The sequence below is a fragment of the Podarcis melisellensis genome, assembly GCF_964234715.1.
Source record: "Podarcis melisellensis genome assembly, chromosome: 14".
Taxonomy (NCBI): domain Eukaryota; kingdom Metazoa; phylum Chordata; class Lepidosauria; order Squamata; family Lacertidae; genus Podarcis; species Podarcis melisellensis.
In genome coordinates, this window is record NC_138546.1 from 21,419,010 (window position 1) to 21,432,381 (window position 13,372).

The 13,372-nt window shown below is 46.8% G+C and overlaps 2 protein-coding genes across 3 annotated transcripts; one reads left to right on the forward strand and one right to left on the reverse strand.

Moving 5' to 3' along the window:
• Positions 1 to 376: 376 nt before the first annotated feature.
• Positions 377 to 2,812, reverse strand: TMEM186 (transmembrane protein 186). Its single transcript, XM_081887862.1, has 2 exons — positions 2,674 to 2,812; positions 377 to 1,334 (listed from the first exon to the last, which is right to left on the reverse strand). The coding sequence occupies exons 1-2, from the start codon at positions 2,674 to 2,676 to the stop codon at positions 615 to 617; spliced, it is 723 nt and encodes a 240-aa protein (XP_081743988.1). The 5' UTR covers positions 2,677 to 2,812; the 3' UTR covers positions 377 to 614.
• A 593-nt stretch (positions 2,813 to 3,405) lies between these two features.
• Positions 3,406 to 11,995, forward strand: PMM2 (phosphomannomutase 2). 2 transcript variants are annotated; one of them, XM_081887472.1, is made up of 8 exons: positions 3,406 to 3,580; positions 4,028 to 4,139; positions 5,482 to 5,558; positions 6,452 to 6,543; positions 7,456 to 7,555; positions 9,268 to 9,343; positions 10,035 to 10,150; positions 11,002 to 11,995. In XM_081887472.1, exons 1-8 carry the CDS (start codon positions 3,509 to 3,511, stop codon positions 11,104 to 11,106), a joined length of 750 nt encoding a protein of 249 aa, XP_081743598.1. In that variant the 5' UTR covers positions 3,406 to 3,508; the 3' UTR covers positions 11,107 to 11,995. The 2 variants fall into 2 exon arrangements, with proteins under 2 accessions (XP_081743598.1, XP_081743599.1); XM_081887473.1 differs by lacking the exons at positions 3,406 to 3,580; positions 4,028 to 4,139 and adding an exon at positions 4,140 to 4,282.
• Positions 11,996 to 13,372: the final 1,377 nt, after the last annotated feature.

Below are 13,372 nucleotides of genomic sequence, written 5' to 3' on the forward strand. Positions count from 1 at the left end.
ACACTCAAGGCAAGTACAAAAGGAAGGAAAGCCCAGAGGCCCCGACAGGGCGTGCAGTTCATGTGAATATGTAGTAATGCAAGAGCTTGGAACTAGAAATTCAACCTCTACTCTCTGTTGGATGTGAGTGAGTCTCTCTGTCTGGCACATATGTACATTCATGCTCTCCACAGAACTATTCACAGCTGGTGGCTTTTGTTGAGAACTGGCCAGAGCTCACTCTGGTTAGATTGGGGCCTAATCCTGCATCCTGATTCAAAATCCAAATGTATCCAAACAGACGAAAACCTGCTTCTCGATCTCGGGAAACATCGCCCCAAAATTGATTATGATATCTGATCTGAAGAAGAGTCCGAATGCATAGCAAGCATGCAACTTTCCAAAAAATAATTAGATTTATTTAGTTAATAAATCCAGAGGATTCCCCCACCACTCTGAAGAAGTAGCATCTACGGTGGGGTGTGAGAATCATCCAAAATCGCTTCCCTTCCTTTTGCACTGCTGGAAGCGTTGCCGTTGGCCGACCAGCGCCACTAGAAGCAAACCAACATGGTGACCGCAAAATATTACAAATTAACAAGAAATGATCCCAAGGCTCCCGCTTGCTCCCGAGGTCACCCAAGCCCTCCAAATACTTTGGCAAATGCCTCCTTGTCCACGACCTGCCCATAGCGCAGACTAAAATACAGGACGTAATCTCGGTCGTACCGCCTGAGTGGTAGCAACAGCTCGTTGGGGTTTTCGCCAATGTCCCCCAGAGTCATCACGGTGGCGACCGGGCAGTAGATGTCCCTCCTCCTCCCCCAGAAGGTCAAGTGAGCCACTTTCAACAGGGTGTTGTCTTCGCTCAGGTACATCATGCCAATGATGCGCCGGAGGAAGAAGCTCATGCCGTAGAGCATCGCAGCGGCAAAGCAAGCAAGGCCTGTACAGTAAAGGCACTGTGCCAGAGGAACTTGGTTCTGCCAATAAAGGACCCAGATCGGCGGGAGAACCAATATCGTCAGGCCTGTCTGCAGCAGCTTCAGCCTTGAAAGGATTCGGCAGTACTTGATCCACGGAAACCTGTAAATCAGCTTATACTGATGGGTGCTTTCCAAGTTGGGCCTCTGCTCCAGGGTGCGTTGAGAAGGGGCCAAGGTGCCCAGCCATCTGGGTCGTGCCGGCTGACTGCCAGGAACTTGCTGACTGAAGGGTTTGAGAACCGTAAGAACGCCAAAGGGACGGGTGGAGGCTGGGAAGCCCTTCTGCCATCGCAGAGGAACTTGGTTTCGCAGACACCTTCCACAGGGTGCAAGGAAGGGCAGGTCAACGCAAGCGGTGAGGATCCTGGCCTGAAAGACAGTTCCATGAGATATCACTGGGGTGGCATTTGTTTTTCACACCAAGGGCCACCTTCTCTTCTGGGGCGCCACCTGGGGGCCACATGCAAAAGTGGGTGGAACAACAGGTGTAAATTTTACCAACGTACACTCACACACAACTCTATTCTTCAATCACGCAAGCGAGAGGGTAACAGGGATCCCAACCAGCCAAGAACATTCAAGGAAGGTGTGAAGCAAGGCTGGAGAGGGGTGTGGATTGTGGGAGTCCCAAAGGCCAGGCAGAAAGGCCATATTTCCTCCCAACCGCTCACCTGGGCCTGAGTTTCCCTATCCCTCAAGAGATTATAACGTGGGGTAGCTGGACCTGTCACCATCAGATGCATGCAGCTGCTAACTTTTCGCTCAGGACAACTTTATTATTTACACTGATTGATTTATTCTGAGAGCTCAGAGAAACATCCCCCCCTCACCCCAAGCCAGGCTGGCCAGTTTTTCTGGGGTGCTTTCTGCATCCCTCAGGACCACATGGGGCTTGATTTGCTTGTGCAAGCTACCTGTAGCAAATGGTTCATTCTCTGCTCATAGATTCCACTTGCAGAAAGGGTCTGAACCCAAAGGTCCTGTTCAGCATGGTCACATCAAACCAGAGTTTAGCATGATAGAAATAAGCAGGAACAAACCACAATAAGTCTCCAGTTCTTGTGCACCACTCCCCCCCCCCCCCCGTGTCAAGTGTTCAGAGGCTTTCACATCAGCTCGCTGTACAGACCTGAAACTGTAGTTAATTTAACTATGGTTTGAAGCTGGACTGTTTGAAACTACCCCTATTTGACACTAATTACACTTTATCAGAGTGGACAAAGTTCCATACTCCTCCACACTTTCATTTATTTGTCTTATTATTACATTTATATCTCCCCTATTCCCCCAAGGAATTCAAAGTGGTATAGCTGGTTCTCCCCCTCTTCACTTTTATTCCCAGAAGACCCCTGTTCAGGTAGACAGTGGTTCAGGGGCACCCAGTAGCTGAGTGGGCATTTGAACCCAGGTCTCCCAGAACCTAGTGTGACACTCTAAGCTAGGAGCAGCCAGCACAGTGCCCTCTATGGCGGTTGTCTTTTTCCTCTCTTTTTTGCACTCCTATGAGCCCCAGCCAGAGGGATGCGAGTTGTAGTCCAGCAAGGTCTGAAGAGCGTCACGTTGGCTGACCTTGCTCTAACCACCACACCACGCTGCCTGATGCACCCCAACACCACAGACCAGTTTCCACCCAGCTCTGCTCCTCTGCAAGGCTATTTGCTTGCCATTTGGGAAGCAACCCGAAGGAGAATCCAGAGCACCGCTTTACCATGAGGGCAGCTGCAGCAGCTCCTGAATAGGGCACTTCTTACACCACGAACCCCTTTGACTCGCCTTCAGATGCAGACACCGCTTGGGCGGCCCGCTGCCTGCTGGGGAAAATGCACGTGGGCTATGTCAGCTGCTGCGTGGCATGCCGGGAATTGTAGTGCCTGACTCCTCGCCCTGTGGAGAGGTAGAGTAACACAGGGCACTGTAGACACGTGGAACTTCCGGGTTCCTAGTTTAGACCCTGGGTGGCTGGGGCGGGTGCTTGCTGTTTTGTTCTCTCACTTGCTCCTCGCATATTTTAGAAACTATGATATATTATCCCATTTTCCCCCGCCCCAATGTTATATATTGTTTAGCATGCTGTTAGAAAAAATATAATGCAATTTCCTCCCTGGAATATATACATATATAATTTTATTATAAATGTTATTATTTATGACGTATAATATCAGATAGATGATAGATAGATAGATAGATAGATAGATGATAGATAGATAGATAGATAGATAGATAGATAGATAGATAGATAGATAGATAGATAGATAGATATAGATTTTCCCCAGTGTGGAAGTGAGGCTTTTGCCCCGCATATTGTAACAGTCGAATAGTAACCTAAAGTGTTTATCGGCTACTGTACTCTACTCTAGGCTCCCTTTTCAGTCTTCCGCAGGGCATGCCGGGGAAGCGCATGCGTAGACGTCAACTCGCCCTCTGTGCGGCGTGCTGGGAGTTGTAGTCTTCCTAACTGCGAACCCAGGAGGAAGCGAAGCGCCTCTCAGCCGGCCACCTCATCGCTCGGGCAGGCAGCGGCGGCGGGTGACACTCGAGTGGCCATGGAGGAGGTGGGCCGCGGGCGGACGCTTTGCCTCTTCGACGTGGACGGCACCCTGACCGCGCCTCGCCAGGTGGGAGCCTGGGGACTCCACTCTTGAGCATGCCTCTGGGCATGGGCAGAGTGCTTTTAACCCCTCCGTTTAGGAACAGCTGGAGGAAAAGTGGGAGGTGCAGTGCGGGGCTTTTCATAGCTAAAATAAGTAACAATGAAAAATGAAAACGCAAACCTTGCTTTTTGCTCTTATAATTTATGAAATTATTATTTCGCCATTGGTGTATTAATATTAAAATACAATATGTAGTAAAAGGATCCAAATTAGAAGGCAAATTTCTGCTGCAGCAGCAGCAGCCTCATTCATTGTAATTATCTACTGTTCCTTGTTAGAAGTTCAACATATTCAGCTACTGGTTTCCAGAATGCAGCTTGTTAATTTGGGAGCTTATTAAGCAGCTTATAAATTCATAATGAATCACAGCAACAAATATAACGCTGATCCGTCTCTTCTCTGTGGATCTAGAAAGTCACCCCAGATATGGCGGATTTTCTGCAGGCCTTGCGGAAGAAGGTGAAGGTCGGAGTTGTGGGCGGCTCAGACTTCGAAAAGATTCAAGAGCAACTGGGAGACGATGGTATGAATAGAGCACAAGGAAATTGAGAAAGAAGTTGCTTGAGTACAGGATAGGGGACTTTTTATCAGCCTAAGGGCCGCATTCCTTCATGGACAACTTTCCAGGGGCCGCATTTCAGCGGAAGGCAGGGCTAGAGACAAAAGGTGGGTGGAACAACATGACTTTGACCTTTGAACAGTAGCCAACAGTGCAACCATACAACAATCCATATTTCTGCACGGACACACACTCTTCTTCATCCAAGCAATTAAGACCACAGTTTTCAAGGACACATTCTAGCTAGGCAAAAGTACCTGAACTGGGGAAAGAGTCCGAGGGCCACATAGAGAGTGCTGGGGGGCCACAGGCAGCCCCTGAGTCTGAGGTTCCCCACTCCTGGTTGAACGGGAAAGTGCTGGTGGTTATAAGCGTCACGGCTTTCCTCTTCACTTGGCACCCTGCCTGATCAAACTAATTTACTCTGAAGCAACTTTCCTCACATATTATTTTTGCTCATAAACCAAGCATGGCCAAGGACTTGCCATCTGGCAATGCTCTCCATTTTCAGCCGTGTGTAAACTGCTCTTAGTTAGGCTGAAAGGGGTTCAGGCTGGGTATCCTTGTGAATGAAAGCTTGGCTTTAGACAAAATCATGGAGCATAAGACCTGCCTGCAAGTTGCTAGCCTGGTAGCTTAATCACAATTCCATGTTTGGATGGTGTGAACACTGTTGGTAGCATAAGAAGCTGGCTTATTCTAAGTCTGACCATTAGCCCATCCAGCTCAGTACTGTCCACACTGACCAGCAGTGCCTCTCCAGAGTTTCAGGCAGGGGCCCCTTCCCTGGAGAGTCCTGGGACCTTCTGCATACAAAGCAGATGCTCTATCACTAACCCATGGTCCTTCCCCAAACCTGTGAGTTGGTTGCTGCTTATCCAACAGGGAAGGGCTGTTAAAATCATGTTGTTGCAGGTGTTAAGATGTAATATTTCATTCTTGGATCCAGGAAGATACAAGGGGTTTGGGGGGATATGTGAGAAAGAAATCTGGGACTTGTTGCACCCCACAAAATGACAGACACCACAAGCCATCTCTGCATCATTATGTCCTAATTACATTACACACACTCCCATGTTTGTGCATTACATTGGAATCACTGTTCAGTATTTGCTATCATATAGAGCAGGTACCAAAAATAATACAGTAAAGGCCTGACATCAGTGAGCAGGGTGTTCCAAAGTGCAGGGGCTACAGTTATGACTAAATTGAGGCCAACCTACCCCCAATATTGGGGAGGGTCTTTTTACAAGAGGTGCCTAAAATGTCTCTGATGATGCTGTTCTTTAACATTTGTTCTTCTTAGTGATTGAAAAATTTGACTACGTCTTCCCGGAAAATGGTCTCGTGGCATACAAAGATGGGAACCTCTTGAGTAAACAGGTGAGTTTGCGACTTGTGATTAGCTAAGAAGGTGGATAATTCCCTCCCTCCCTTTACTCAAAAATGGGGGCTGGGAGGTGCTCCAGCTTATTGCAAAATAATGGTTTTCCCAAGTGCACTGACACTGCTCTCTTATTTTTCATTGGCCTTGTTATGAGTACAATTCTTTGGCACACACCAAAGTTTAGTAGTAGAGGGATTGATAGCTCCTTGTTCATGCTCAGAGACATCAAAACAACGAATGCCAATTACTGGAGGAGTTTCATTGGAGCAGGGCTCGTGGACTCTCAATGCCATCCAGCAAGGCTGTCTTTGCGTTGCCACGTGAAAATGGTATGTTAAGATCACCTTGTGGGGAATTCTACCACTTCAGAAAGCAGCCCTGAGGACCAACTGTCTGGGCCTTTGAGAGTGGGGCTTGGAATGAACGCAGAGACTCCTGCGATTAACAACACAGGAAGCTGCCTTCTACTGATTTGGTCCATCTAGCTCAGTATTGTCTATGCCAGGTTTTCCAAAACCTGGGACTACAACTCCCACCATCCCTGACCACTGGTCCTGGTAGTTAGGGGTGATGGGAGTTAAGTCCAACAAGAGCTGGAGACCTAAGTTTGGAAAACACTGACTGCCAGGGCTCTTCAGGGTTTCAGGTCAGGCAGGAGTCTTGCCAAGCCCAAGCCCTGCCTGGAGGCTTCCAGGGGATTGAGCCTGCGACCTTCTGCATGCCAAGCAGCTGCTCTGCCACTGAGCCAAGTCGCCGCCCCCGGTAATTGTGGAACTGAAGCCCATCTTCTTATTCTTTTGTATACTTCTTTGTGGAGACAGACTGCCCTTTGGAAAACCCTTTTTCCGGTCTACATACCTAATCGCTTCCTGTTCTGCTTTCCATGTAGAGCATTCAAGGCCAAATGGGCGAAGAGCTTCTTCAAGACTTGATCAACTATTGCCTGAGTTACATTGCAAAACTTAAACTGCCGAGGAAGAGGTGGGTTGTTCCAGCTTCCTTCCGTGGCCTGAGTCAGATCGAGGCCCATTAGACACCTCCCACAAAGTAGAGGTGGCAGAATTGCCGGCTATTATCCAACCTTAGTCATACTTGTTATAGGCCCACTGAAAGTAATTGACACGTCTAAGGTACTCTGAGTAGAATTTAGATGCCTACAACCCTTTTAAGTTTTTAATTTGAGGGTTACCACGAAAAGCTCATTAAAAGAACGACAGTCAGTGGTCAAACAAACCATTAAGGTGTCAAGGAAATCATCTTATTAAAAAAATGCCAAGGCTCTTTATATGGACAGTTTTGAGCCACCATATAAGGATTACCAGGCCTTAGTCACACATCAGACTTCTGCCTCAGGTTACAATCCACTTCTCCCTTACCTGGGAGTAAGTCCATTGAATTCAGCGAAGCTGCTGAGCAAATGTAATACAGATAGACTTTGTAACTCTCCAAAACCAGCTGAAGAAACTTTCAAGTTTTGTTTTTCAAATAGTAACCATATTGAAATACAGTCATACCTTGGAAGTCGAACAGAAGCTCCTGCAGCCAATCGGAAGCCCCATCAGACATTCGGCTTCCAAAAATAGTTCACAAACTGGAACAGTCACTTCCGGGTTTGTGGCGTTTGGGAGCCAAAACATTTGAGAACTAAGCTTTTCGAAAACCAAGGTACGACTGTACTCTGTTCCCCATTTTTGACATGTCATTGACCTCTGAAAATGCTTTTTCTGTTTCTCTCCCATGTATCTTCTTCCTTCACTACAACGGGTGGGCTTGTGTCCTAAAAAAGACTGCTGTGATACTCCGTAACTGACCTCCCTCCTAGACGCTGGTCCAAAGAGCTTTGTTTACTAGCCTAAGTCTGAGGCAGTAACATCCCACTGTGTCTCTTCCTAGGGGCACTTTCATTGAATTCCGAAATGGGATGCTGAATATCTCTCCCGTGGGCAGAAACTGCAGCCAGAAGGAGCGGATTGAATTCTATGAGCTTGATAAGGCAAGTGCACTTTTTTTCCTTGCCTTCGTAATATTTCATTAGCTAATCCCCTTTATGTCGAAGCTTCACGTCCCCTTGACCATTGTCAGTGGCACACAGCCAGGCCCTTTGGGTGCTCTGGTTCTGTGGCTGCAGGCTTATATCTGCATGGGGAAAGGCTGCAGCTCAGGGGGAGAGCATCTGCTCTGCATGCAGAAGGTTCCTTATTAAATCCCTGGCATCGCCAAGTAGAGACTGTAGGTAAAGGTAAGGACTGGATGGTTAAGCCCAGTCAAAGGTGACTATGGGGTTGCAGCGCCAACGTTTGTCCACAGACTGCTTTCCGGGCCATGTGGCCAGCATGACTGAATCACTACTGGCACACGGAGGACTGTGACAAGTGCCAGAGCACACGGAAACACCGTTTACCTTCCCACCGCAGCAGTACCTATTTATCTACTTGCACTGGCATGCTTTCGAACTGCTAGGTTGGCAGGAGCTGGGACAGAGCAACAGGAGCTCAACCCGTCACAGGGATTCGAACTGCCAACCTTCCAGTCAGCAAGCCCAAGAGGCTCAGTGGTTTAGACCACAGTGCCACCCGTGAGAGACTGTAGGAATGAGGGTTGGCCAATGCAACACCCTCCAGATGTTGTTGAATTCCAAATCCTGCATTATCAAAGTCATCGTATTTGTAGTCCTGCAACATCTGAAAGGCATCATCTTAGTGTACATCTACTCCAAGATTCTGGCACAGAAGTGAAAAAGCATTGTGAACACCAAGTTATGACTGAAGTGATTGAGAATTAATGCTATAAATGCATGGCACGACATGGGAGCATAGGAAACTGCCTTACATTGAGTCAGAGCATTGGTCCATGCAGCTCAGCATTGTCCATACTGACCGGCAGTGGTTCTCTGGGCAGGGATGTCTCTCAACCCTGCTGGGAGGTGCTAGGGATTGAGAAACTGGGACCTTCCGCATTCAAAGCAGGTGATCTGTCGCTGAGCTGTGAACCTTGAACAACCGTAAAGACATTCAGCTTTTATCTTCCAGAGGTTTGCTGCGTGAGTCTTGTTGCATTTTAAAGATGAATCAAATATGTTGTGGCGTAAGTGGATGCATGAAGCCAGTTTTACCAAGTCCTTGACTTCTAATGCCATCATTCCTGGGTGGGATAAAGTACTGTAGTTTTCCATTGTGTTTTCGGGGTGTTTCTTGATGAGAAGATCCAGAAGAGCTGACAAAAATCCCCCAAACACACAGCAGCAGAGGAGCAAGCTTCTGGAGTGTTTTAGTGTGCACGCTCAGTTTGCACAGAGGACGATGGCAAGTCTCAGCATGTCTGCATGAACTAGAGTGTGTACACTGGAAAGCATCTCAGAATCTTGCACAACTCTGTCACTTTCCACAGCAGCTATGATCTGCCTGTGATGTCGCAAGCTGTATGCCTCTAAATACCAATTGCTCTGAATCACAAGAAGAGTGCCGTTGAACTCAGGTCCTGCTTACAGGCTTCCCTGACTGACCACTGAGAGAATAGGATGCTGGGCTGGAGGGGCCATTGACCATTGGCAAGGGCTCTTCTCATGTTTGTACGATCTTCTGGCAGATACTCAGGGTCTCTGTGGCAGACTCAGGTCCCCCCAATGCTAGAAAGCTTTGAAAATCATTGGTGTAGCAGAATCCATGTTCTCATCAACGCTCTTTCCCGTTTTGTTTTTCTGAACAGAGGGAGCATATAAGAGATAAATTTGTCGCCGATTTACGACGAGAATTTGCAGGAAAAGGCCTCACATTCTCCATAGGTATTTAAACATGAAATGTCACTCCCCTAAATCATTTTTGTTTGTGCCAAAGCACAAGGATGAGTCTGGCTATTCAGGTGTTGCCCTCAGCTTGTATTACACGACTGGGGAAAGGAAAGGGAGAAACATTTGCCACTAGGTTTTCAGAAGAACTGGAAATAAAAATAATACATAGGCTTGGGATAAGGGTGTCCACACATTACATTCAGCAAGCATACAGTCTGTGTACCTGCATACTTCTACAGTTATTTGCATGAAACATTCAACAAGGGTACAGCCTGTGTGCTTGCAAGAGTTGAGTTGTACTACTCAACAAGTGTTCACTCTTTCACACAAATGCTTAGACCTGTGTTGAGTGTAATGTGTGAACAAACCTAGAGAAACACCTGAATTACTACTGACATATTCGTCAATCCAGGAGCACAGGCAAAATATATTTTCAGCATGTTACTGGGACAAGAGTTAATTTCAGGTGCTTTGATATATTCCAACACTCTGTGTTTTCTGTTCAATTTAAGCATGAAGTTTCTGTCCTCCCTTTTACAATAAATCCATTTAACTTTATGTTGATGGAGATAGCATCTTCCAAGGTCCTTCCTGCTCAGTAAACCTTCTTCTAGGTCATTTTTTCTTTACACTGTACAAAACGTGCTGCTGCTGTTCTAACTTTTTGTAACCTCTCTCCAACCAGGGGGCCAGATCAGTTTTGATGTGTTTCCAGATGGTTGGGATAAGCGATACTGTTTAGGAATTGTTTCCCAAGACGGCTTCAAAACAATTTATTTCTTCGGGGACAAGACAATGCCAGTAAGTGCTAGACTGGAACGTGCCAAGAAGTTTCAAATACACTTTCGGGATAAGGATTCCTTGTGGAATTGCAATAGAAATTCATGTGCTACCCGCGTGAAATTGATATATAGATCAGGAAGGAGTCGTCTCTATGGCCCTCCAGACATTGCTGAACTCTAACTCCCAACCACCCTGGCCAATGGTCAGGAACGATGAGACACAGTCCGGCTAAAATCTGGAGGGCCACAGGTTCTCCATCCCAGATAGATAACTACAGTCATACCTTGCAAGCCAAACGCCTTGCGAGTCGAATGTTTTGGCTTCCAAACGCCGCAAACCCAGAAGTGAGTGTTCCAGTTTGTGAACGTTCTTTGGAAGCCAAACGCCCGACAGGACTTCCACGGCTTCCAATTGTGTGCAGGTAGCTCCTGCAGCCAATCGGAAGCCGCGCCTTAGTTATAAAATGTTTTGGAAGTCAAACAGACTTCCAGACCGGATTCCATTCGGCTTCCAAGGTACGACTGTTTTGCAAATATTTTGTCCATTTTCTGCCCCCAACCCCTTTTTAACAATTTCACCTAGACCCAGTTTTCAGGGAAACTGCCCCCTCTGGTCAGCAGTACTGGGGCTGATGGGAGTTGTAGTCCAAATTGGCTGTGCTGCTGGGACTGATAAGAGTTGCAGTCAAAAATATCTGGAGAGCACCTAGTAGTTGGTGAAAGCTGCTATAGCTCCACAGTTATGCTCACCTGAGGCCTCACAGCAGGTTCTTTAGCAACCTCTATGAAGTTCTGGGTGTGGGGTAGCTCTCCAGTGAGACTGAAAACTCCAAAGTGTGATTTGTGTGTGTGTGTGTGTCTTATTCGCAGGGTGGGAACGACTATGAAATTTACACGGACTCCAGAACCATCGGCCACAGCGTCACGTCGCCTGAGCAGACAAAACAGATATGTGAAGAGTTATTCTTCAACTAGATGCGCTTATTTTGTACGAAAAGGGAGCAGGTTAACTTCAGGATCAAAATTTGTAGAATAACTGCCTTGGGGTGAAGATCAGGATCAAGACTGTGATGTGCAGGAGGCTGGGGGGGATTTAACTCTCCTGTTTCACCCCACCACCCCCCAGCTGCTGTTTGTCCAGAAAGCGGCAATTATGAGGCAAACAGAAGTTAGCTGCGTCCCTCCACGGCAGCTATTTTAAAAATAGGGGAAATGGTCAGACCTGTTAAATGAATGATTGCCTGTCATGTTGTGCCCAGATTCTGTTTTGCATGATCACAGCTTGCCTTTCAGGCTGATTTCCTAGAGATTGAAAAGTTCTGCCATAACAGAAATGTCAAAGGCGATTCCTGCCCCACCTTCCAGACCAAATTCCTCGACACACACTGGGATCTCTTCCAAGCAACATGTGTGGATGGCTTCTTCTGCAACACTGTTCTGTCCCCCCTTTCATCTTTCTGGTTGCTGAGTAGCCCTGAAAAACAGGCCTCACAGTGGAAGCCTTGCAGGTAGATCACAACGTCCAGAAAGGCTTTGCTTGTCCCAGTGACTTATTGAAACAGGCAGCTAGAGGGTGGTTTTAGGGTAGAGGTAAAATTCTGGCGCAGGAGCCCATCCTTCCACCACCACCCACTGTCTGCTGCTGTTTTAGGGGTTCTCTGGTTTGTTTCAGAATTTGCTGCCTCGGTAGGGTATGTTTGGAATTTAATGTACTGGAATGCAAAGGGATGGGAGATTCCCACTCATACCTCACACCTGGCTTTTTGGAATATGGTGCAGTTGCTAATCCTGCCATGCAATTTCTGTTAAAAGCTCATACTTCAAGTTGGACTGCCACATTAAAATTCTTATGAACAGGGAATAATGTTTTGTTTCTCCAGATATCTCCCTCACTCCCAGAAAGAAAACCCTCTCATATATATCAGTAACACCCAATTGCCTTTCTGTCATCAGCACACTGGATTTGCCTAGCTGAGGATCTTTGAACCTGTTCTTGAGAAGTACAGTCATACCTTGGTTGTCGAACGCCTTAGTCTCGTACGTTTCAGCTCCTGAACAATCGAAACCCAGAAGTAATTGTTCTGGTTTTTGGATGTTTTTTGGGAAGCCAAACATCTGACGGGGCTTCCGATTGGCTGCAGGAGCTTCCTGCAGCCAATCAGAAGCCGTGCTTTGGTTTCAAAACGTTTTGAAAGTTGAATGGACTTCCGGAATGGATTCCGTTCGACTTCCAAGGCACAACTGTCTTTTATATTAAGTAAAGCCATTGTTACACCCAGCTCGGTATGGTCAGCATCGCTGACTTCTCAAAACCACAAGCAGTTATGAAAATTAAATGTATTTGCATAATTTATCCCAATTGCAGAACTCGTTTTTCTAAAAACAAAAAAACACCAACACCCTTGCCACAGATTTTCAGATGGTTTAGTGCAAAAAACAAAAAACCATGGCCAGATTCAATCATATTAGTGTCACAGCAGGAAATGAATAGCTGAAATGTCCAGATTCAAGCCAGCATAGTCTCTGTAACAAAGTTTAAAAATGCACTGCAATTCCCTTTTATGGAAATTCCAGGAGCAGAAGGAAGAGGGGGGCATTGAACTTCCACAACTGGTTTCTTTAAAAAAAAATTAAAATCCAGCTATTCAATGGAATGCATATCCCGTTGAGCAGGAGTCAAGCACTGGTGTAAAATAGAATGCAGAAGGGGAAATCATTCAGCAACTGATCTTGGCTACCACTTTTAAACACCACTTAGAGGAGACGTTGCAAATCAGTGAGCTTACTCACAACCGAGACAATTTCTTCAGAACAGTTGTGTGATGCAGCAGGGGGAGGGGGATATTAGCGCTATTCTAGGCTGCATCAACAGACATATAGTGTCCAGATCAAGGGAAATTAATAGTACAGTGGTGCCTCGCAAGACGAAATTAATCCGTTCCGTGAGGCTCTTCGTCTAGCGGTTTTTTCGTCTTGCGAAGCAAGGCCATTGACAGCTTAGCGGATTAGCGCTACAGCTGTCAAGCGGCTTCCAGCGATCAGCTGTTAAGCGGCTTATCAGCGGAACAGCTGATAAGCGGCTTAGCGGCTTAAGAAAAGGGCGAAAAAAGCGAAAAAAAACCCGCGGGGGGATGCAAGATTTTTTTCGTCTTGCGAAGCAACCCCATAGGGGAATTCGTTTTGCGAAGCGCCTCCAAAACGGAAAACCCTTTCGTCTAGCGGGTTTTTCATCTTGCGAGGC